Here is a 24,908-nt window from a genome sequence, read left to right as displayed (position 1 = left end):
TTTATACTATGAAATACTCTAGGACTCCACACTGTAGATCACATCAGTCTGAAGCCAGTGGGTTTTTTCTACATGTGTAGTTAATCAGGAACTGGTTATTTCCCAGTCTTCTTCCTGCAAAAACGTTATATAGGCACTCAGAGTTCCTTCTGGACAGCTGAGAATTGAGTAATAGCAAGGGGTTTCTCGCATCAGAATAATGATGAGGGCAAAATGGATGAGAGTTTCAGAGAAAGCATGAAAATGTTATCATGAATGCAGTGGTCCAAATCCTGAAATGCACTGAGGATATCCTTAGCTTGCTCTGACATTATGAGCATTAGGAGTTTCAACAAAATGCTGGGCAGCTTTCAGATTTGGGGCTTAATAAACAATTGTTACTTAGATGTTTGTTCTTTTTAGAAATTACACCTGTTTCCACATTATTTATTCTGCTGATTGGCTTCTCTGGATTGCTTTTGGTCTGGACAAATAAGTCATGAAACTGACAAGAGGCAAGCTTGCAAAATTCAAACAGTAAGACTTCCCATAGACCAAAGCTAATATTGGCTAACACTGTAAATTGTGCTGCTTTTGTGTGATGAATCCACACCTGGTGTTAGCCAGAGAAGACCAGTTTGTATCGGGTACCACCTTATGCACTGATGGCAAGAACAAATTGATGGAGGATCAATTAGTAACTAAGAAAACCCTCTTAGCCCTGGGGTCCTTCTACAATAAATGAAAAAATCCTATTGCATGGAAGTGGGTACTTCAGGGTTTCATTTGTATGTAGACGGCACTTGTTTGAGGGTAGTGTTTCTGGTTTGTGCTGGGTTTCTTGTCCTGTAAAGCCAAGACTTGAAGTATCCCGTGGATCAGGCAGTCCCCCAAATCAAGCACCACAATAAAGAGGGTTGTCTCCAGAGCACTGCACTTCTGAAAGCCTTCGACTTTGGGCTAGGGGAGCGCTTCCTGCATTACTTTGGCATATGTGCTGTGTTCTGCTTTACATAGAAGCAGCTACTGTAATGTAGCTTGTTGCTGTTGTATTTTTTTGCCTAGTGCTCCCTCTATATACAAGATGTACGTTTCCTCAACCCTGTGTTAAAATGTTAAGGTTTGAGGTAAATCTCATAAGGTAATTTTATCCATTCCCTGACACTACGGTAGCATAAATGTTGATGCATTTATTTAACGATTTGCCTGCCACTTCTGACAGATGGTTGTTTAGTCTTATGCATCTTGTGTGATGGAGCATCCCCAACTTTTCCTGACATCTTGCTCAGTTGTTTTGCTGTTCTTTTTTGCAGTTTATTCTGGGCATTGTTTGCTTGGTTGAATTGGAGTTACTGTTTGTTTCTTCATCGGTGCTTTATCATGTTACTGTTTCTGTACGCTTCGCATAACTTTTTTTCTTGTAGTTGAAGACTGATTGCACTGTATCATCTGGTCTGTGTTAGAATGAGAAATTTGGGGAGGGGAGGAAGCGCCTTTGAGGCCATTGATCCCATCTTTATAACTTTGCCCTTTTAGCTACGAACAGATTATTTGTGCAGTGGTTCAAGATTGCACAGGCAGAATCCGAAGGACCAAACTTTACATAAACCATTTATACTAAACGTTGGGAATGCTGGCAACATAAATCAACAACAATATCTATTACAAATTTATCACTTTATCAGTATTATCTTTGATAGAAGTGGTCCAAAGTGTGGGGAAGTGAACCGTACCTCAGGAAGTTTAGCCCTCTCGTGAATTAATTATTCAGGACACACAGAGCCTGGCCCCTTCAATGTATAGTAATTCTTTCTAGCCAGCATCCAGGACTTTAACTTCGGTGGCAATAATAAATAGGAAAAGTCTCAGGTGAAGCCAGTATTTCAAAGTAATTAATCATCTTCCCCTTGTGGTCCCTCCGCCTCTCTCTTGGTTTTCTTTAACGAGGGAATTTCAGTAATAAATCTTTAATGATATATGTTAAGAATCCTTCATTAATTCTTGTCTGCTTATTTCTCTTTTTGTGATGCTTTTATGTTGTATGTTGGGAAGTTAAAATGCGTATACAAGAAAAAACAGTTATAGAAAGCTGATAATTGGCACAGTCTCTGAAAGGTTGTTTCTCGGATGTTGAATGTTGTGTGATACACTTGCTAGTAGGAGTTGTTGATTAATACTGGTTGGACTGTCAAACAAATACTTAGATACAGTTACAGAATTACAGCGTGATTGCACAGGGAAAGGTAAAGAAAGAAGTGATTTGTCCTCTCCCAAATCGGAGGTGAACGAGCACTAATCCCCAGTTCCATAGTGTGCAAAGGCTGTGTCATGTTGTATAGTCTCGGGTGCTAGAGAGGCCCGTGTGGGGAGCGCAGCGAGGCGTGCTGCTGCCGATACAGCAGTCGGATGCTCTGGCGCAGCAGAGGGGATGTATCTTTAAATAATTCTCGCTAGACGCGAGCAGCCATCACGCCTATTCAATGTGACAGGGACAGATGTGACAGATCGGTTCTGACACACTTCCATACCACAAGTCCGTGGCTGGAGGTGACTGGTGTCCTTCCTCCGGTCCCGTCCCCGCTGCAGGACAGCACAACGACGCACGGATGAACCTCGCCATCGCCCTCACTGCTGCCAGGTACGGCGCTGCCACCGCCAATTACGCTGAAGTGCTGCGTTTGCTCAAGACGACAGACCCGGCCAGCGGGAAGGAGCGCGTGTGCGGGGTGCGCTGCAGGGACGTCTTAACAGGTGTGTGCCATCCCAGCGGGACCCAAAGGCAGCCTCCTGCCCACCTTCGCCGGCCGGCTGAGCGGTGCGCGGTGCAGCACCGCACGCCCTTCGGTCTGCAGCACCCTGCTTGGTGGGTGGAAGCGATGGCTTTCTGCAGCGGGCTTTGCCGTGCCGCAGTTGAACGGAAAGCACAGCCCTTTAGGAGAGCATACTCTCTTCGTTAAAGAAAGACAGAAATAACGAAACGAGGGAGGAGCGGGGAACAATGCTGTTTGTAAATATCAGTGAACCGACAAAGGAGCCATCTTCCCAGAGTGCAGTGGCATACCATTAGTGTCAATCATCTTTAACTTCTGTCAGATTTTTCACTCAAATCCAAGTGTTTTGGCAGGGTAGACTAAGCTTTACATCCAAACCCTTCTGTCAAGCAGAGATGATATTGTAAAATGCTATGTGCTGTACAGTAATAATCCCATTTACCAAGTCTACGGGTTGAGACTGAAATCTCTCTTGTTTGAGCGGCAGATTTCAGCTGAACTTCTTCTACCCAGTCATCCTTCTTCTGCCTTTACAGATAAGATGGAATTTCCCTGTAAAACACTTCCTTTCAAATCTGGTGTTACGTGAAAACTTTGTTAATTTTTAAAAACCATTCCAGCTGTTCTGTTCAGACAAGCACGATATACTTTACAGTAGGTTAAGTTCATAGATAGATTAATAATAGAGAGTGTCAGTGAGCAGGAAAACAAATGGTGTATGTGATTGATACTGTTTTCTTTCACAGGGCAGGAATTTGATGTCAAAGCCAAATGTGTTATCAATGCTACGGGACCTTTCACAGACTCTGTGCGCAAAATGGATGATCAGGAAGTACCAAACATCTGTCAGCCAAGTGCAGGCGTGCATATTGTGATGCCTGGTTATTACAGGTAACGATATTCAAAGCCTAAACCATTTGTAACAATCTCTGCTGGTGTCTGTAATAAATAAGCTTGCAGAGACATATTTGTCGGTTTTAGGGTAGTTTTGAATGCACAATTTGATTTTTATTTGGGGTTTGTTTTTTTTTTTTTTAAAGAGGGTTCTGGCACTGTGCCAATTAGAAGAACAATTTCATATATTCAGAAACGGCTGAAGTCTTATATTTCTTAGTTAAAACTCACAAAGGCAGAACTCATGAAGCAGAAGGGCATTTAGGCACAGCATCTACAACAGGCTTGTGAAGGCACCTTTTTTAATGATGAGTCTGAGTTGAGTGTACTGACTGCTTGTTCACCCCCCTTAAGAAAACAAGAAGCATATAAAACCTTCCAGAGAGGTTGCCACCTTCATACAAAAACTCTTGTCCTATTAAATATGGAACTCTGTGCAGTGACACTCTGCCACTGTACTCTGCCACATTACGACTCCACTCATAGTAAATAGGAATGCAGCATGTAGGCAATATAAGAAGTAGTTCAAAATAACACGATTAAATTCTGACACTGCTGTGGACACAAGTCCACCCACCCGTGGTTGTTTTGGTGGAAAGGACTTGCCTCCCTCTGCTGACCTTGTTACAGAAGAGGTTCCCGTGGCACTCTGCGAGCACGCTCTCTGTAGACTCCTGCTTCTTTCCTTATTTGCTGTGCAAAACCAAATCCCCTTCTACCAAGTAAGCCTTGTCAGTTGAAACTCAAATATTACCTTTTGTTTCTGAAGTCATTAGCATCCTAATGGAAATTCACATTTATAGACTTATCCCAATTCTGTTGATACAGTGCACTTACAATAATGCCTTCCATATCATCATTGCACTCCTCTGTGAATATAAATTTAGACTTCCAGTGCACAACATGTTGTTTTTGCCAGAGCTGTCCCAATAGGACATGACCATAGACTGTAAAATTGAGGCATTTTTGGCCTAGTGTAAAATCACTCTTGCATTCTGTTCATTTTTGGTGTCTTTCCACGTGAAAAATGGGAAAATGACCTGATAGCTGCTTTAAAGCACTAGCAATGTTGAGAAATGGGTTGTAATCCTACTTTCCTCATATACTATGAGAAGGACGTGTGTAATTGACTTTATGGCCCTACAGCAAAAACATGTAAAGTTTTAGAACTTTGACTTGCTTTGTAAATTCAAAATAGAAGATGGCTTGATATGCATGAGGGCTCTAATTTATTTATTCTGCAATAACCTAATAATTTTAATTGGAAATGTAGAGAATTCTTGTTCTTCTTGTTCCCCTGTGTATGTCAGCATGTGGGCATTACTTTTCTTGTAAAATAGTATCTACCCACACACTGCCTCCGCAGTACAGCTGATTAGATAAAACTGTACTGAATTTCCTTGAAGTGGGATAGCTTAAACCAGGGAGCTGTCTGCTAAATAGGAAGTACTCATGATATTTAATCTTTAGTTGTATGAGGTCTTCTCCTGGTGCCAAGGAATATGCCTCAACAAATGAAGATTGTCATTTCACTGTGTCCACTTGCCTTGTGGTAAATGCTTTATAGAATTTTGGTCCGTACTCACACAAATGAAAATTTTTTAACAGGTAGAGGTTTTTAGCTATAAACATAGTTAAGATTTTGTAAAACTAATGTTAACCTAATGCATTCATTTCCCATGGGTTTCTTACTCATTTATGTTCTTCATTAATAGTCCCAGTATTCCTCCTCTCATTAATTCTATTTTTAGTATACACATATCTATTCTAGTAGCTGCAGTAAGTCTCTTTCACTCCCTATTGTTTAAGTATATTGTCTGCTAAAATGAGAGAGGGTTTTGGCTACTTTTGTTCAGATAGGCTTCCTGCCTGAAATGTGTCTATGAATGCAATACCTTTTTCCCCTCCCTTCTGACAAATTTCAGATGTTTTCCGTCTTAATTGAATTTTCCTATCTGCTCTGCATTCCAGATTCCAGGTAAACTTGTCTGTTAAACCTTAGTTCTACTCTACAGAAAGTCACCTATTTGTTCTTTAACTGCGTTTGTGGTGCTTTGGTCAAATGCTTCTTCAACTAGAGATCTTCCATGTATCTGTTCTGCTCTGTAAAATGCCATAGTTAATGTCCAGGAATGAACCACTTCCTGACTCCAAGCTCAAGAGTTCTGATCTGTCCTTCAGTTAAATTATCTTGTCTAGTTCAGTAGTCTATAGTTTCTTACATTCTATGTGTACTTTAGTCATCTGTTCTCAAGGTTCTTTCCAGATTTGTTGTACATTCAACATACATTGTCCAATTTAACTGCACTGCTTTTTGGAAGAGGAAGCCTTTTAAAAAGTAGACATGCTCCAAACACATTCAGTTGTTTCAAGTCAACTCTTAAATATCGTACTATTGCTTTACCATTAGGCCAGGTATCTTGATCTTTGTTTTGCTGACAAAGAGTCACTTCAGATTCATCTGTATTATACTCCAAGACCTTTTGCCACTATATTTCTATGTAAAGGCATTGCTTTATACTTCATATTAGAGTTTACAATTCTGAACTTATCCATTTTATTAGTCTTTAAAGATTACTAGAGAAATCTTACAATGGCTGATATTGCTGTAGCTCCTACCACATTCTTGCATCCATTCTGTAATCGAAAGAATTTGTGTCTTATAAAAGCATGTTGTTTCAGAAGTATTCCTGGTGTGCAGCAGCATGATTCCAGAGGTGTTCCAGAACAGCCAATATTTGGGTGTTAAGATGCTTCTTTTTGGTGGGAAACACCTTATTTTACATTTGTTTTGGTGGCTTTTCAGTTATATACATAAGATGGAACAAACATAGCAATAGGAGATTGAGAGAGAGCTTCCCAGGATAGCTGGTAGTCATTAATTCAGTAAATTAATTGGCATCCTTTCATCCTTTCTCATAATTTGCTGCATAATCTAATTGAAAATGCTTCAGTCCATAGGTGTTGTGGTGAAACTTAGGTTTAAGTCTTTACTTTTTTCTCTTCCTTATTTTTAACAGTTTTTACAAAATCACATTTTAAAAAAATTCATACTTTTGAGAAAATGTCTGAAGTTTTCTGAATATTCTGCTACTGTATATTAAATCTCTAGTTTCCTGTCTCTAAATCAATAGCTTTTTCATTTTAAAAAGTAATAATTTGTCTGACGTGATTTACCTTTCACAAATCTGTGTTGACTTCCCCTATTAAATTGTACTTCTGCAACTGTATGCTTAAGCTGTCTATAAATATCATCTAAAAAAATGTTCTAATATACATGCCATATATGAAATTTTCAGTTTCTCTTCTAGCCTTTCCAGATATTGAAAACTTACGTTCAGTAATCACTTTAGACTTCCTAAAAATGAAATATTCAGTGATTCAGCTTGCAGCTCTCTTGAATAGATAATTCATATCCAAGCAGGTCTTTGTCTAGCTTCAGCTTATTGTGTTAGTAGTTACTTAAGTCCACTGAATTATTCCCCGCTGATGGTCCTTATTACCACCTAAATATATACCTACTATCCTCCTTCCATATACTTTCTATATCCTCCTTGAGTTATCAGGAATAGGTGCAAAACCTGAAGACTGCTAAACTGACTGCAGATGTTTTTACAAGGACTTCCGGCAGCTGAAATGAAAGTCAGAATCTTTCCTTTAAATACAAAAAAATTAAAAAAGGGCCAGCTTAAATGTTTTCCTATATAAAAGCTGTTTACCTTGAAGTGTTTATAGAAGCCTTTTGTTTTCTGCAATATAAGCAGAGCTATTTAATAAGTCACAAGGATAACTGTGTTTGTACCTGTGGATTTTTTTTTTTTTAACTTTATACCAGAAAACACTGATACATAAATTAAAATTTCCTGTATGAAGAACTACTGTTTTTCTTCATTTTACTGAATCATTCTGTTTGTAGCACTTGGCATAAATAAATGAAAAATCTCTGAATAGTAGCATCCAGTTAGTGTCTCTTTTGCCGCCTTTTCCTCAAAACACGGTTCCCCAGTCAGGACTGCAAGAGCTGGGAGCATTTGGAGTGTACTTCTTGGTCCAAATCCCTTGGGAGTCTATGGGTGTTCACTCCTGTTGAAGTGGCAGGTGGTTAACAAACCCAGGCTGTAGTATGACTGGAAGTTTACTGTTTAAACGTACTCATAATGCTTATGATTTCAGTGTTGCTGTTCTCTTGTTTTCTGTACTTGTTCTTTCTGTTGCTAACCCTCGCCCCCTCCCACCCCACCTTTATTGTGAATGCAGATTGTAGAAGTCATTGGGATTTTGTGCGTCTTTACTTTTTGTCCTCTGTTCAGGGCGCAGATAATTGATAACTTGGGTTAATAACATTTCATCTTTAATTTTTCTTGTTATATACTTAGACAGATCAGGGTTCTGTTCTTATTTCTTCCATTTTAACGTGCATTCTGTTTCAGCCTTCCCTTTCCTTTGTGGCATAATATAAATGATTGTCAATTTTTTGATTAAAAACAGTTGTTCATTCCATAATGAGTTTCAAGTAATTGCTGTTTTAGAATTTCCACATGTTTGTATTTGAAATTCCAATGAGCAAGATTTTCCAGAGTGAATGGAGATGTGAGATGCCAAAGGCCTGATTGCTCGATTTAAGGTTGTGGTCTGCTAACTTGCTTAGGAAATCAAATTCTAGTGATATCTGAACATCACATTCAAGGGCCTTATTTATCAAAACTTCTGGGAGTACCATTTAAAGTCAGGTCATGGCCACATGTGAAATCTCTGGCTTTTTTTCTTTTTTTTTTTAATCATTTGACCTAGGAGCAAAAATAATGTTCTAATACTTTATCTGGGGTACAAGGTGTGCAAGAACAGAATCCCTGGTGGTGCCTGACCTGTTTTGAACCATGTCCCTTCTTTATTTCAGCCCTGACAATATGGGTTTGCTTGACCCAGCCACCAGCGATGGTAGAGTGATTTTCTTCCTGCCATGGGAGAAGATGACTATTGCAGGGACCACAGACAGCCCGACTGATGTTACTTCCCATCCAATACCAACAGAAGAAGATATAAACTTCATTTTGAATGAAGTGCGCAACTACCTTAGTGTTGATGTTGAAGGTAAACCTTTGTCAGTTCTGTTTTTCCTCTGCGAAGGTACTGATAAGTCTATGACGTTTCAGTTTGAGTAAATGCTGTCTGTCTGAAGTTTTTTCTGTGACTCTGATAACTATGGTTCTTGTGCATCTGGGTGTTTCTAAAACTAGTGGGACATAAGTGTCATCGTGATCTCTGTTTCAGAGCTATAAAATGATGCTTTTCCAGATACACCTGCACTACTTGGACTATTTAAATGGAAACCAGTTGGTATCTGCATGTTCAGACTTCACATACCTTTCATCTAACTGGTGCTAGCTGTCCAGCTGCACAGCCAAGTCTTTCTGGTCTCTTTGGGTGGCAGATGCAAGGTTTTGCAGAACTGGGACAGTTTGGTCATACATCAGCACAAGTACATCAAATAATTCACCTGTTTTTCTTGAAGGAAAAGTTGTTCTGACTTTTCCTGTGTCGTTGTTTTTATTTCCATTTTTCTAGGCACTTTATTCTTAGAATTTACTTTTCTTGATATGGTAAATATCTAATAGTGTCAGTTTTTCAGTGGGAGAGGAAAGTATAATGGGCAAAAAGGAGAATTTATAAAAATTCCTTGGTGACAGTTCCCTTCAGTAGCCGAGCTGAGAACACATTCGTTAGAAGGTGCTGGCCTGCTTTGACTCAGTGCTGGTTTAAAGGAGAGAGGCTTTTTTCCTTCATAGTGACTTTTAAAAAAAATTATTCTATGAAAGCATTTGTACTTCTGTATTTCCGTTGTAGTAGCAGCATTAAAATAAATCTGAAAAGCACTCTGTCAGGAACCTTGCAACATCCTTAGATTTAGGAAAACTTGCTGTCTGATGATTGGAAATGCTAGATTACTTGTTTCCTGAAGTGGATAATTGATGGCTCTGTATTATATAAAGTTCAGGAAAAGTCTTCAGGAAATGTACCTTTAAGTTTCCTGAGCAGAAGTTGATATAAATAAGTGCGGTAGGCCTGTCTGGTAGCTACCTGTCTGGTAGCTGGTAGAGTTAAGGATGTGAATAAGACAGAGATTTTGCAAGGTATTTTACAGAACTACATTATGAAGTGTTTAATTCTTTTGAATGAAACCTACCTAGGTGCACGCTGTTTTTCACATATGCAATTAGCAGTGTTTATAGATTGCTTGTTATTGAATTAACAACTGTGCTGGCCATATCAACTCACTGCAGACCTGCCTTTTTGCTGCCAGAGACAGTGCCAGGGTTATCAACTTACACAGGCTTGGATGTGTTCCAACTGTTTAATTATAGTGTCACGCATGCTGCTTTTTCTAGTTTCATTAGTTTATAAACGTAATATGGTATCTTATTTCTGTGATTAACACTTCATTTTGGCAGGTTAAACATGCTGGCAGAGCACCATTGATTTCTGAAATCTATTTTGTGTTCTTTGGGGGATATTTTTACACCCTTTTACTGATTTTCAATTATCATTTATTTGAAAGTTGTATGAAAAAAACCAAACCAACCCACGTTCCAAAGACTTCAGTACAAAGCAAATCAGTCAATTTTTCTACTGCAATTTAATAAGCAACAAAATTAATTTCATTAAATTATCTATTGGTCCTATGTTTTATGTATTTAAAAAAGTGACTTTCAGAGGCTGGGGTATTTTTCTACAACTGTTAAGGGCTTTTTTGATGAACAGATGCCTTCAGGTTTTCTTCCTGAGAAGTCAGGGTTGGCTTTAGGTGTATACCTGTAATTGGACAGGAAGCGGAGGAGTAGCACAGGGGAAGAAAGTAGTGAACAGCCGTTGAGTCAGGCTTCTTGTGGAGCACGACAACGTTGCTGAAGCAGTGGTAAGGAGGAGGCAGAGAAGGCAGAGCTGGAAGAGGTAGTTGTGTAAGATATGTGGACTTCTGTTGGGTGGTTTTTGACAAGTCAGCTGGGCCCTTTCAGGTTGCTGTGCAGTAAAAATGCTGGCGTGGGGTACAGCCTTTGGGGTTGTGCTACAGCTGACCACAACCTTGCCAGTAATTTTTCTCCTTGTGTATATGTGTAACTGCACTTACTATAAAGTAAACACCACTTGTCAAGAGGAAAACTTGGGAAAATAATCTACAAGCTAGAGAAAAAGCTTTGAAGTCCTAAAAGCAAATGTTACACTAATGTGGAACAAACTTTATTTTGGTTTCTGAAATGTAATGCAAGGACTGTCCTGTCAGCACAAGCAAACAAGGAGAAGACTTGGTGCTGGGGGTGTGTGTGTTGGTTTTGGTAGGGTTTGGGTTTTGAGTTTAGGGGTTTTTTGAGCTGATCAGTGAGTTTGACAGTTGAGTCTCTCTTGGTTGATCAGTTCCTGGGATATCTCTGTTCTGTTAGATTTTTAACCAGTGTGAAAAATGGACCTATCTGTCTCTGACTTTGCTTTGGGCTACAGAATATTACTGATACTGATCAGGGCAGTGCTATTTTTAATTCTGTAGCCCAGCTTATTTCATTACTTTGGAGAATCTCCTCCAGCTCTTTGAGTTGCTCAACTAACAAGCATGGTGTGGTGCAGTCCTTGTTTCACAGCAAGTATCTACACGGAGGCAATGCCACAAAGACCACAGGAGGGATATGAGATAAATACCCATCAGTTCCTGGCTGACTTTGGCTGATCTTTGGTTCCGGACAGTGAGAAGAGGAGACGTGTTGGCAGCGTGGAGTGGTATTCGTCCTCTGGTCATAGACCCCAACTCCAAAGACACACAGTCGATATCCCGGAATCATGTCGTTACCATTAGCGATAGTGGCCTTGTCACGATAGCAGGTACTGGAAGTTCTCTTAAAGTATAGCTTTGTTGGGCTTCCTCAGTGTATTTTACTGAAAACTTTTCTCGTTACAGGATGATCTTTCATGTTCCTTTAACTAGATAATGATCTGTCAGTGGTAGCATGACTGGCTTGTTGGAGCAAGTCTAGTAAGAATAATGTGATATATAAAATATATATAGTACATACCAACTTCATATTCCACTTGCTTTCCCCAAATAAACAAGTAAATGTGTGGTTACAGGTGGGAAGTGGACAACCTACCGTGCCATGGCGCAGGACACCATTGATGCAGCTATTCAAGCGCATGATCTGAAGGCAGGTTCCAGTAAGACCATTGGACTGCAGCTACAAGGGGCTGAGGACTGGAGTCCCACTCTCTACATTAGGTTGGTCCAAGACTATGGACTTGAAAGTGAGGTGAGTCATGGTTTCTGTTGATGCTCTGATGTTTCTGTGTTGGGGTGTTGTTTTCCCACTAAATCTAATGCCAGCGTAACTTGTACAAAGCTCTGTCGAGCCTGATAAGAGCTTATTATCTGGCCGGGGCAAAGGTAGTTTTAAAAAAAAATAAATTCTAGTAATTGTTTTTCTTTTCTTCCCCTTTTCCCTTCCTCCTAATCTTGACTGTTTCCTGTGTTAAAATGTTATGACATGCTAGGGTCTGTCTTCCTCTGAGCACAACAAAATCTATACTTCAGGTGTAATCACAGTGTAGCAGAAGAGTTGGAGCGTCATTAGTCACAGTTACATTGATACATACATAGTGGTGTCACTGCTGGTCTAACCCATTCACAACACAAGTAGTTTCCTCCCACACAATCAAAATCTAATACCCTCTTCAGCCTATTTGTTATTGGTGATAAGAGAATTGACAAGAAAAATGTGTGTATATTTGATGTGCTTTCAAAAGCGTATTGAATTTGTTTTCAACTCCATAGGTGGCTCAGCATCTAGCTTCAACATATGGGGACAAGGCTTTTGAGGTGGCCAAAATAGCCCAAGTTACAGGAAAGAGATGGCCTATTGTTGGAAAACGTCTTGTGTCAGAATTTCCTTATATTGAAGCTGAGGTATGTGGAAGAACTACATAGTGTTCTTTGATTCTCTTCTTGGGATAAGCAGGTTCTAGAGCAGGGCTGTCTCGCTCTGTAAAACATCTCCATAAACCCTTTCATTTGGTGAGGTCCAGATTTTTTTTTTTTCTGTTCTTGTTTTTCCCGTTCCCCGGAGCATGCTTTACTTTTATGCTTATGTGTTTATATATACACATATTAATATATTTATATATAATTAAATGTCTATTTTTTTAATTTCATATATACATGTTTGATCCCAGATGCGTTTTATAAAATGTTCCAAGGAGAAGGGAGCTTTTTAAATGCTTCTTTTGGTTGGGTGGGAACTAGTTATGGAAAGTTCATTTTGTATAGCCAGCCCAGCAGTGCCATTTGTGATGCTAAACATAATTTCTGACAATGCCCGTCTACTTTCTCATCTGCATTTTTTCCCTTGTCTTATTGTTCTAGGTTGTCTATGGTGTTAAAGAGTATGCCCGCACGGCAGTGGATATGATTTCCCGACGTACTCGCTTGGCCTTTCTGAATGTGCAGGCTGCAGAGGAAGCCCTGCCAAGAATCATAGATATAATGGGGAAAGAACTTAACTGGAATGAGCAGAAAAAAAAGGTACAAAGGGCCTTTTTAATCTGAAACTGTTTTGTTTTTCTTAAGTAGTTTCCATGTTAACGATCTAAATTAGTTGAATAGAAAACTTCAAGTGATGCTTTCTTCCTGAGAGAATGATTCACTTGGCATATTTCATTACACAGACTTTATCAAAATAGCTGTGAAATGAGTTGGTATTGGCCAGGGGGTGGAGGGGAAAGTGAAGATCTGTATCCTGTTGTTCCCCAACTTTAAAAATGAAAGCAGTCTTGGCATTACTATCCTGTTCCTGTTCAAATATTTTGTTTACTGACACTTTTCAAAAGATCTGCCTTGGAAAAGGGGGATCTTGTAGTCTGTGTCACTCCTTTTTGTCTGCTCTGTCTTCTGAAAAGTGATGAATGCTGAGTTTGCACCATTCTCTGGCCTAAATTAATGTTTAAGGTCATTGTTAGCTTCCTTTGCCCCCAGCGGGTCTGTGCTCAGACATGTGTGGGACTCATCTCACTTTACTTGCAGTGTTGATAACAGGCTGTCTCTATCTAAGCTAGTCTCTGTATGCCTGCTCTGTAGTAAACAAACTTCGGCCAGATGACATACCCTAATAAGGGTATCTGCTGTGCATGCATTGAATTTCACCCTATGGCCTTGTTTAGATGTCCACAAACTGTCAGGAGTACCTTGGATAACTAGCTTAGATGTAGACATCCCGCTTACTGACATGCATCCTGCCCCTTCTGAACTATCACATCATGTAAGTTACCAATTACCACTTCTTTCTGTTGTCATAAAAAGATAAATGCCCAGAATACTGGAGGCTGTGCTTGTAATGCTGTCCAGAGTATGGTGGAGGAAAGGCAGCGCAAGGAGTGCTCTACCCAAATGGGACACATGGTTTGGGACTACCTGCACTCTGAAGCAAACAGAACCTGTGAATGCTCACCTAGCTCTTCCACTCCAAAGGGGATGGGAATTTTCCCTTGGACTGTTTGTGAAACCTTTTAGCCAGTTAGAAGTTTGATTAACATTCTGGAAGGAGCTTCTTTGAATCCTGCTATCCAGAGGGCCTGCTGTGATCCTACAGCCTCCCCACAGGAATGCATAAAGCAAAGGATACTGTCATGTCACAGTTGTGAGCCGTGTTGCTTGTCTGCATGTATGTTGAGCAACCTCATAGTCAGAGGTGTTTGACTGAAGTTAGAGGTGTCTCACCCTTACCCAATGAGATTTGCTCATGTAATAATTTACCGTGTTAAACAAAGCTGTATCAGTTCTTCCATAACAGTAGATGAGAAAATGGGAAGGTTGCAAAGCAAAGAATTTGAAACCAGCATGATGTTAGGGTTGCATGGACAGCCTTAACTCCAGTGGCCCACAGTTGGGGAGTTAGACCCCCATTCTCACCATAACCTGCAGGAAGGAAAATTAACAAGTACTGCATGCACCTGTAAGACTTACAAAGCCATGTGTGGCTTGCGTGAGCTCACTAATGCCAGCAGGGCATTCCCTGAACATCCACTGGGGTTTCTTTTTGAAATGAGATGTCGTGGTTTAACCCCAGCCAGCAACTGAGCACCATGCAGCCACTTGCTCACTCCCTTCCCCACCCAGTGGGATGACGGAGAGAATTGGGGGAAAAAAAGAAAAACTCATGGGTTGAGATAAAGACAGTTTAATAGGACAGAAAAGAAGAAAATACTAATGATGATAATAATAAAATGACAATAATAGTAATAATAAAAGAATTGGAATATACAAAACAACTGACGCACAACGCGATTGCTCTCCACTTGCTGACCGATGCCCAGTTAGCTACCGAGCAGCGATCCCCCCCCAGCCCCACTGCCCCCAGTTTATATACTGGGCATAATGTCACATGGTATGGAATACCCTGTTGGCCAGTTTGGGTCAGCTGTCCTGGTTGTGTCCCCTTCTACCTTCTTGTGCACCTCCAGCCTTCTTGCTGGCAGGGCATGAGAAGCTGAAAAATCCTTAAGTTAGTATAAACTTAGTGTAAATACTTGACTTAGTATAAATACCTGGCAACAACTGAAAACATCAGTGTGTTATCAACATTCTTCTCATACTAAATGCAAAACATAACACTATACCAGCTACTAGAAAGAAAATTAACTCTATCCCAGCTGAAACCAGGACATGAAGCTAAAAACCCCCTGAGTTATTGAGCACCTCTTCTGCAACCAGTCTTGGGCCATTTTGAAGTGCTACGTTTTTACAGCAATCTTACATGTGCTGTATTTCAACTTGACGGACGAGGCAATTCAATGCCTATCCAGAAGAGCATTCTTTAATTTAGATCTTATAGTAAGACCATTAAATAAGTCTTTGTTGGTCTGGGACTTTAAGGCTAATTTGTGTGCTTTTATTGAAGTATGTAAGAGTAGTCTGGTATAGTTCACTTGGTCTCCTAATACGCCTTCACGAACAAGTCTTTGCTAGATGAAGTGGCTTACATGTACGTGCCTAGGAATCTTTTAATGCTACTGCGGCCGTTACTTAGCATGCTTACTCTTGTTTGTTAACTGCAGTGCGGACTATTTAATATTGGTGCCCATGTGGCAGATGATTGTATCACTTTTAGAACTGTGTTTGGTGTACCCATCGCTGTAGAAAGAACTCTGTTCTACAGTACTTTACGTTATGTCAGTTGTTTATCACTTATTAAAAAACTAGCTATGGAAGACCTTGCACCGAACTTTCAGGTAATAAATTAATTTTACTACCATCAAGAGAACTGGTTTAAAACATAAAGAACCTTCCTGGTGTTGAGCCTCCTGATTTTTTTGCTGATTCTAGACAGGTGAAACATTGCACTAAGATACCAGCTGTGAGTTAAATGGCATTTTGTAGGCCTGACCTGCAATTTCTTCATGAAATAGGTGGATATACCTTGTGTGACTTTTAGGACCATGCCATGCCTTCAGTGTTAACACAGTAATTAGAAGTCTTTACTAGACTTGATATCTCTTTTCAAGACTAAAATGTGCCTAAGCTTAACTTATTTTTTTAAATGCTTTTTAGCTACCGTCTGCTTAGGTTTTGGATATTAGATAAATTCTAGTTAAGTGGAAGAAGCTAATAAATACTACATTAAAAATAATTGTGTAAGAACTTGCTATTCCTCAGATATACAGTTTTTCTTTTTGTTGTAGGAAGAACTTGAAGCTGCTAAAAAGTTTCTCTATTATGAAATGGGCTACAAAGTAAAATCAGATCAATTAACAGACAGCTCTGAAATCAGTCTAGGGCCTTCAGATATTGAAAGGTAAGTAAAGTAGAAGAGTTCCCTATGCTGCTATGAATTAATACCAGTCATTCTTCTGAGTGCAGTTTTTCCCACTGATAATCCTTATCTTGCAGGTACAAGAAGCGATTCCACATGTTTGACAAGGACAAGAAAGGGTTTATTACTATACTGGATGTGCAGCGTGTCTTGGAGGTAATGTTTCCTTGTGTTCTTTTAGTTTCCTTTTTAAGCCTCTTATCTAAATTTTAGAGTGTGCCATAAATAGTGCTGAACAATCCAGTTGACATACTTCTGTACTTTTTTTTTTTGTCTAGAGCATCAGTGTGCAAATTGCTGAAAACACACTTCATGATATTCTAAATGAGGTGGATCTGAACAAAAATGGACAGGTTGAGCTCAATGAATTTTTGCAGGTAGGTGTTTCTTTGTTACAAGAGAGGCTGTAACTTTAATGAACAAAGGCATAGGTATTTAATTTTTTTATCTCTTTGTTGAAGGGCTGGGTTGGAGACTAGGTGAGTGTTACTTGGGTAAACACTGTAGTGTTGATGCTATTTGCCAAATCACAAGTGACACACAGAGCCATCCTCAAGCAACTTTGAAATTCAAGGGGTTTTTTTTATGTGCAGAAACAGTAAGACCCAAAGAACAGGTCCAATTTACAAAGTATACTACAGTACAGACCTGAATTTGGCTTTTTTTAATATAGAAATACTGTTTAAATATATTCAGAACGATACAATTGTCCACTGGAAGGTATATGGCACAGTTATGCACACCGACATTTATCTGGGTCTGTTAAGTGGTTAGTAGTTTCTAAACTATTTTGAATATTTTAAAGAATGAGCTTGTGGTTAAAGCACATCCAGTCCATATAATCCCATTTTAACTCCTGGATTGGCTAACATTATGTCAGTTTGTACGAAAGACATTACATTGACAACCCATATATCTGCTTTTTGAAGGGCTTTAAAATAAAATTAAGGGTGCTACTGAAACATTTGTTTGCCCAGCTCCTCTTGCATATGCAGTTTGCCAGCCAGCTTTGTTTTTGTAGAGTCTTTCTTGGTGTGGTATTTCAAGTGACTGCCATGTCTTTCCTGCATGGTGGCAATGATGAATGCCGAACATGAGATAAATTAATGCTGGGGATTTTGGTCAATGTCAGCCCTTTCTTCACTGTGTCAAGTTAAACAAACAAGATCAAGGCAAAGGAAATGGTAATTGTCTCTCTCGAGATGAGCTGTAGATAAGAGCAGCATTGTTGAATCTAAATGCAGAAAATTTTCACAGGTTGTGTCCAGCATTAGAAAAAAGGACTATTTATTTGCCTAAAATGCAGCAATTTAGTTGGGTAACTGATATGCACTTGGGAAGGGGAAAAATAAACCCAAACAAACCATGGGGGCAGAAAGAAGAAACAATGGCTTTGGGAGTTTGTGCTTATGTATTCACATATAAGGGAAAGTCACAGCTGTTTTTCTGGCTATTGCAAAAGGGTCTCCCTCTTATCTCTCTTTGCATATGAAAATTTTTATTTGGGGGTGGAACCCACCATTTACTGCAGGGGCTGTGTTAAACTGTAATTTGGTTAGTTTGGTTACATTGTGGTTAAGAAGTTGAAACAACTAGTAATTATGTCTTCTGTGGATTTTTGGTGGCTTTCTGGGGTTTTTGCTTTACTGTGCTGAATAGTCTCATTAGGGGTTGCCTCCTTAAGACATAATATCTGTAGAATATAAACGGCAAGTTGCTGTTTTGGTATAGTTTCACAGTTACATTTGTAAAACTGTGTAACTCTGTGGCTACTGGCTTCTCCTATACATTTTACAATGCAATCTAAATATTTAACACCAGTGTTGGGCACTGCAGTAATGATCACTTGTGCCTATGCACCTCCTTCCTGTAGAGGCAGAGAACAGCACATGGGGAGCTGCTGCGTAGCCAAGTGCTAAGTAGGAAGTATGGTAATAAAATTAACAGGAGGTTGCCATGGAAGGAACAAAATACATTAAATGTTTGTTTAATTTTTTTTAATGGATCTGTTAAGTCAGTTCCCAATACTTTCATGTTTGCTTTCTGAAAACTTTCAAGTAATTGCATTTTACCACAGAATGCTTGTGGAAAGCCATGTGCAAATATTTGTGGATGTTTATATTAGAATATAGGAACACGTTGTACCAGGGTGGCTGCGTAGCTCTCCAGGTGGGGAGCAGAGCAATGCCAAGTGCTTTCATTTGGCCAACTGCAGATTACCAACGTAACTCAAATAATGGTCTTGTGAGAACTGGTCCCGGCAGACACCAGTGCTTACAGGTGTTTCACAAAGAGAAAGCGGACTGCATTGATCAGCGTTTAATATAAACAGGTCGTTCCACCGTGGCAGGGAGGCAGAGCTCTGACAGTGTTTAGGTGCACACAGAGCTGTCTTATGGCAGTGACTGTTTTTCTGAAGACTTGAATACAGAAGTCTAGTGCTGCTGTCATTTATGCTCAAGAAAGGAGGGGGACCTTGGGAACTAGTTTTGGTATGTAAAGGCAAAAAAACCCCCATGTTAAATGAGAAGGAAGCTTTTTCCGCAACAGCAGATTTCCTCTCGGGTCCTGACAGACCCATGTACCAGAAACTCTTGTTTTCATGGCAGTGCCGGAGGATCAGCCATTTTTTTTGTGGTCACCTCCCCAAAGAGCACGCAGTATAGTCAGAGCAGACAGACACAAGACTGGCAGTCGGGTGTATCGTCAAGCAGGGTGAATGGGTGTGAGGGCAATGCCTCTCCTCTTAGGGCTTCCCAGTCTGTGCATAGGGATTGCTCTGTAAGTGGGGAGGGAGGCGAGGGAGAACACCAAGCCCAAGCAATGGTGACCTTCCCTTGCTGGCTGTAGCTACTGCTCTTACTGCTGCTTGTCTTCTCCTTCCCAGCTCAGTCATCTGTCTCGCCTCAGGGCTGCGCAGTGTGATCAAAATGCCTTCAAATGCAGGGAGGGAGGTTTTTCCAGCCTCGGCTGGGTCTGCAAAGCATGGGGTTCTCTTCTGTCCCTTCCCCTCCCAGGTACTACTTCCAGCTTTCACAGGGTTGATACCACATTTGCATAGGTCCAGCTGCAGATATAATTAATAGATTTTCCTATGGAAGGGAAGAAATCTAAAGGATTCTTAGCACTCGATGGGAGTAAGAAATTGCATTTTGTAAGTGCCGATTGCTTTCCATAGTAGTCTTTGACAAGCTGACTGCATGTAATTTCAAGTCTAATGCTCACTTTATCCATGGGATAAAAAAGAATTAACTAAAATCTTAGTGCTAGTGTGTGTTCGTTAAGATAGAGCTGAGTCCAGTTTCAAGGACTTAAAGGCAAATTAGTTTTAAAAGTCTATAAAGGAATTTGGATTTGAAAGAATTGTGGAAGTCAAGTACACTATCTCTACAAAGAAGGGCATATCAATGAAAAAGGGTATGGTCTGGGGTCAGTTGTAGATCAGGAATGGTGTTCTTCTATTAGTTACATCTTTCAGATATTTAAAAAAAAAAAAGGCACGTGTGAAATAGATGGGTTCTCCTACATTCTTAAATGTCACTGAAAAACCCTGGTGTTGATGGTTGCCTGCTCTGTTACTTCCAAATGGATTGTATTTGGTACTTCTACTCTTCCTGCCACCCATGCCTTGCCAAAACCTTCATTGATATTTCTGGAAAATGTAAATGAGCTTTGAAGTGACTCTTTGAAACCATACAGCAGTTTTGTTTTATATATGGAAAAATCAGTTCTGTATATTCATTAATTATTTTATTCAAGAGTCAGTAGCAAGTGTTATCTCAGCCATTTAGACTGGAACTGTGTCAGTGTCTACTGTCGGTGGCTCAGGGTCAGGACAGCCAGCCGTGTTCATACACCTCTCGTGCAGAGGAGTTAGTAGCACCAAGCTGCTGGTGTCCTCTGGCCCGTAAGCCGTACTAGTGGAGGGCTTGTGTGGTGTCCGCTTGGACTGGTATAGGCTGCGGTTACCCTGCTGTCCCTCTGGCTGCTCTGCTTACTGAGGTCTTTCTGTGAGGGGCTGTACCAACGGTCAGCCTTTGCTCTTTGTCTTGCAAATGAGTTAACAGGATGCTCTCCCTCTTGTGTCTTAAGCTCATGAGTGCTATTCAGAAGGGCCATGTGTCTGGAAGCCGGCTGGCTGTGCTCATGAAGACTGCAGAGGAGAATCTGCATCAGAGGGTGGTGATTCCGGTGGACCGGAGCGGTGGTGGACTGTGAGTTCAAACACAACATCTGCTCACAGCCACGGCTAACAGAGACGTGTAGCTGCGTCTCTCTGCTGAAAAACATTCCAGTGCTTCTGATTGTCCTTGCTTGTTCAAGATGACCAGTATCTGTCCATTGGTGTAGCTCTTAAAAAAATACATTGGTGCATTTTTTTTCATTATTAATGGTTTTCTGTACAGCTCTTAATACTCCAGTATGTGGCCTTTTGGATTGGGTATTCTTTAGTCACAGGGGCTTATTAACAAAGAGTTCAGGAATACAGTCTAGAAAGATTTGGGTGCACACACAAGCACGTGTGCACATACTGCCTTGTTCATTAACTTTTATATCACCTTTACCTCTTAAAGAAAATGATGCTTAGAAAGTGAATCCTGCCTTTAAATGCATTGCATTGAGTTTTACAAATACGCGTTTAGTATTTAAAAGCTGCTGATCTGTCTTCTTCAACAAAGAGCAAGAGAGGGAAAGCTGATGTTCTGGATTGGAGATAGTATCGTGAAAGGAACAAAACTGATGCTTCCTGAGGTAGTGATTACTGTGAAGAACTGTCATGAGCCTTCTGTAGGTGGTTGGTTTTGCTCTTTCGAGTGCTCTGTTATTTCAGTGGTACCAATACTTGGCCAGACAAAAATATCAGCAGTATGAAGCTAGAAAACTACAAGACATCTTGATTAATCACCCAAGCTAATAATTTAGTTAAAAGCTAGGGGACAGCTTTCCTTTCTCCCATATTAATAAAAATAAGCTTCCTTTAATAAACAGCGTTGTCTAGCAGGTGGTGTTTTATGCTGTAAAGTGCTTCATACTGTTTTCAGTATGTCCGGTTTTGGACAAACACTGATGATATATAGAATATGGCAGTTTTTGATAGCATAACAGTCTTAATTGTTTATTTAAAAATGCTCAAACACAAAGTGAAAAAATGAAATTTGTTATGCATTCCACTAACTTTTCTATAAAAGTGAAAGGGCTATTTTTCAGCAGATTAATGAAAAAAACCAAACAATTAGGACCACTCACTTGAGCTGTTTTCAACAATGTTGTATCTGGCTATTTGCCTTTCTATTGTTAGATTGACTAGGTTCAAGATCAGATGGAAGATTTCTGCCTAATGTAGAATAAGGAAGGGAAAAATGTAAGAATGGTTCATTGATGAATTTCTCATTCTGTTATATTCTTTGAATATAAATACCAATTTACAACTCAAAACAAACTTCAGTTTCAAGGTGTCAGAATTTCTAATTGTGTAAAATCTGATATATTTTAACTGATGTCACCACTTTAATGGAAAATAACAGTACAGGAATGAACAGCAAAGTTTACTTTGATATTTTAAAAGGGAAAATGATTACATACACAAGGTGGAGATGCTGAGGAGTGTTAGTATGTAGCATAGTAAGTACAGATGTTGTGTTTGGCTGGAGAGGCAGAGTCCTTTTAAAAAAAAATTAAAAATTCAGGTGTTTAATAGTAGTAGGTACAAAAAAAAAGGGGGTGGGGGGCAAGCCTCACTTAAAATTCAGCAAATGGTTATATTTCTCTCAGTCCAAACAATTGGTAAAATCTGGAGGGAAGGAGACAGTCTTGGGTAAAATGCCTTTCAGATGTTTTTTGCATGTTAAATTTTTTTTTGACACTGCCTTGTACCAAAATGCAGATAGTGTTAAGGTGTTATGGCTTTTTTGCTTCGAGTCGTGTGCTAGTGAGGCACAGTCTATGTGAATGAGGAGTTAGCATATTTGACAATGTAAGAATTCTATGAACAAAGGGGTTTGTTTCTGTGGTCCTGTAAACTTTTCTTTTTGAAATATGTTTCAGTATATTCAGGTAAAGTATGTAATGTTTGACACAGCTTCATATTTCCAACACCTGTTTCAAATAAGAACACAGTAACAGATTTTACATATACTGCAGAATTGGAGGGAAATGAATGTACAATACACAGGTTATTTTGGTTCAGTGAGCAAGGTAAGGAGGGAAGGGGTTTAGGATTCTGTTGTTAACAACAGTTTAAGGAAAAAAAAAGTAAGTAAAAGTAATGAGACCTTTTCCAGGCCACATAAAGAAAAATATTTACAATATTTAACATCTTTTGTATGGTTTAAAGAAAAATTCTCCTCCACTCCTCTATAAATGGCACTGTTAAGAATTAATAATACAAGTTTACTTGTAAAGCCAGGATTTTCTGCTTTGTACCCAAAGTATACTCTTTGTTCTCTTGTTTTAGTAATATTGCATACAGAATGTGACTTTGGGATTTTCTTGGCTATATGTGTGTCCTCCGATATGAATTTGCTTTGCATCTTAGGCACTTTACTGTCATGCTTCTTTGCTCTTTTGTATGGCACAGCAAGATCTTGTATGCCTACCTTGTGTAACAAGAGAAGATTGCATGTGTTACTTAAAACAGCTAAATCTATACATGGAAAAAATCTAGAAGTATTTATTTATCACCTCTCATCTGTTTTCAGGAATGTTGGCTTTGTTGTTTTTTGGTTTTATTTTCCATGTGAATGTACTGTAGAAAGAGTTGTAAAATGTCACTGTCTTGCATTGTTCTGATCCTAGGTGGAAAAACAGCAATGTGATTTTTTTTTTTTTTTTTTTTTTTTGAGGTGGGAGTTGTATTTCTGGATGGGGGGTTATTTTGTGTTTTAAATAAACTACGCCTGTGGGGGAGGGGATGCGTGTACATGCAGCGTGTTTATATATGCGTGTATCAATACATGTGTATATATGTACACACATACATAGACACTGCATGTTTTACATGTGGCACTTAACGTATTTTGTTAGGTTACTGTTCTAGACTGAACTGTTAAATACTGTGTTTGAGGCTGGGTTGTCATTTTTATAACTGTCTTGGTGTTTTACTGCCATTATTTATTACTTTTGATATACAGAATGAGCCGCATGCATTTATAGAGCAATAAGAGGATGTATTTAATGTGCCTTGTTTTTAACTGAGTAAGAGCTGAAAGCATGAATCAATAAAACTGATTAAAAATGGTCCCTTCACTGGCAGTTTGTTATGGCAGTTACAAAAATAACTTTGGCCTTGAAAAAGTTTATTTTTAAAGGAAAAATGTTCAGATAGATGCTTCTTAGTAAACATAACATAATTTTGTCCATGCTTTCCCATTTTAGCTCAGAATTTAGCACTTCATAGTTTAAAAGTGAAAATTAGGAGTTAATACAGCACTTAGCATTCTCGGGACGTAGGAGCTGTGTGTGTTCGCCGGTGACACGAAGGGTAAGGTATTCTGCACTGCCATCTCATACTAAAATTACAGCTAGCCAATTGGCCTGGATTTTGAGGGGGGGGGGAAATGCCAGTTGCAAGTGTTCCTTTGCACACTGATGAATTTTATCATAACCAAAATCAATAGAAATGAATGGAAGAGATTTCATAATCCATTTTGATCATTTTACATGTCAAGTTAGTCCAGGGTTGCCATGTGTTGATAAATGTTCTGACAGAAAAAATGCTATATATTTTCATTGTCAGTAAATCAGTAAAGCTGTTATCAGTTTTAACGCAATTTTTATAATCTCCATATTATTTTATAGGTTTTAATTTACACTTGTAATAGGGATATTCCACAACTGCGATGTAGCTGTGCTGAATACAGGGGCTGTGTATGTGCAGCCAGAATAGCTCCCCTCTGCACGTCCCCCACAGAAATAAACAGGACCGATACCTCCAGAGTATAATTACAAAGATTATGAATTTTATCTAATCTGTGGTGTGTAAGTAGTATGTCAGAAAACGTTTGCTACAGTCATCTTTGTCCCAAATATTTTGCAGCACTAAAATTGCCTTGGGTCATGATCCTGAATTTGCTACTCGGCACAGAACTGAAATGAATAGGAGTTTTTCTAGAACAGTATTTTGGGGCTGGGTTCCCTTGCTTTGCACGATTTCTCCACTGAATGTTCAAAAATTCAGATTTATTGCAACTTATGTTCACTTGCGTTCTGCAGCCTGTTTTAGAAATATGATATGGAATATCATAGCAACATTAATATTTAAGCGTTGATGCCTGAGCTGGGTGTTTCCCGTGTCAGATATGAACTGATTGCATCTTTTGAGGAGAGAAAAACCATCTTCAGTGGGGATGAATCTTTGCTGCTAAGTAAGTGTTTCTCCTCACTGAAAAAGAGGGGGTTTTGGATCTGTATGTGTGTTCAGCCT

At 39.4% G+C, this 24,908-nt stretch overlaps 1 protein-coding gene across 10 annotated transcripts in view; it reads left to right on the top strand.

Annotated features, from left to right (window-relative positions):
* The window catches only part of GPD2 (glycerol-3-phosphate dehydrogenase 2), a 143,201-nt gene that overhangs the window by 40,872 nt on the left and 77,421 nt on the right, over positions 1 to 24,908 (top strand). For 9 of the 10 annotated variants that reach the window (XR_011324237.1, XM_069780613.1, XM_069780615.1 and 6 more), the window contains exons 7-16: positions 2,566 to 2,730; positions 3,497 to 3,641; positions 8,542 to 8,735; positions 11,379 to 11,513; positions 11,760 to 11,935; positions 12,457 to 12,588; positions 13,045 to 13,203; positions 16,356 to 16,468; positions 16,564 to 16,642; positions 16,765 to 16,863. Coding sequence is in view for 9 of the 10 variants with exons in the window: in XM_069780613.1 (XP_069636714.1) it covers positions 2,566 to 2,730; positions 3,497 to 3,641; positions 8,542 to 8,735; positions 11,379 to 11,513; positions 11,760 to 11,935; positions 12,457 to 12,588; positions 13,045 to 13,203; positions 16,356 to 16,468; positions 16,564 to 16,642; positions 16,765 to 16,863 (1,397 nt within the window). In the remaining variant the exon portion in view is untranslated. Of the gene's footprint in view, positions 1 to 2,565; positions 2,731 to 3,496; positions 3,642 to 8,541; positions 8,736 to 11,378; positions 11,514 to 11,759; positions 11,936 to 12,456; positions 12,589 to 13,044; positions 13,204 to 16,355; positions 16,469 to 16,563; positions 16,643 to 16,764; positions 16,864 to 20,578; positions 23,726 to 24,908 lie in introns of those variants that run through there. The other variant, XM_069780611.1, reaches the window with a different exon arrangement.

This window comes from Haliaeetus albicilla, chromosome 4, assembly GCF_947461875.1.
Source record: "Haliaeetus albicilla chromosome 4, bHalAlb1.1, whole genome shotgun sequence".
Lineage (NCBI taxonomy): Eukaryota > Metazoa > Chordata > Aves > Accipitriformes > Accipitridae > Haliaeetus > Haliaeetus albicilla.
Note: the sequence above shows the minus strand (reverse complement) of the source record. Positions and strands in the feature narration are given on the sequence as shown.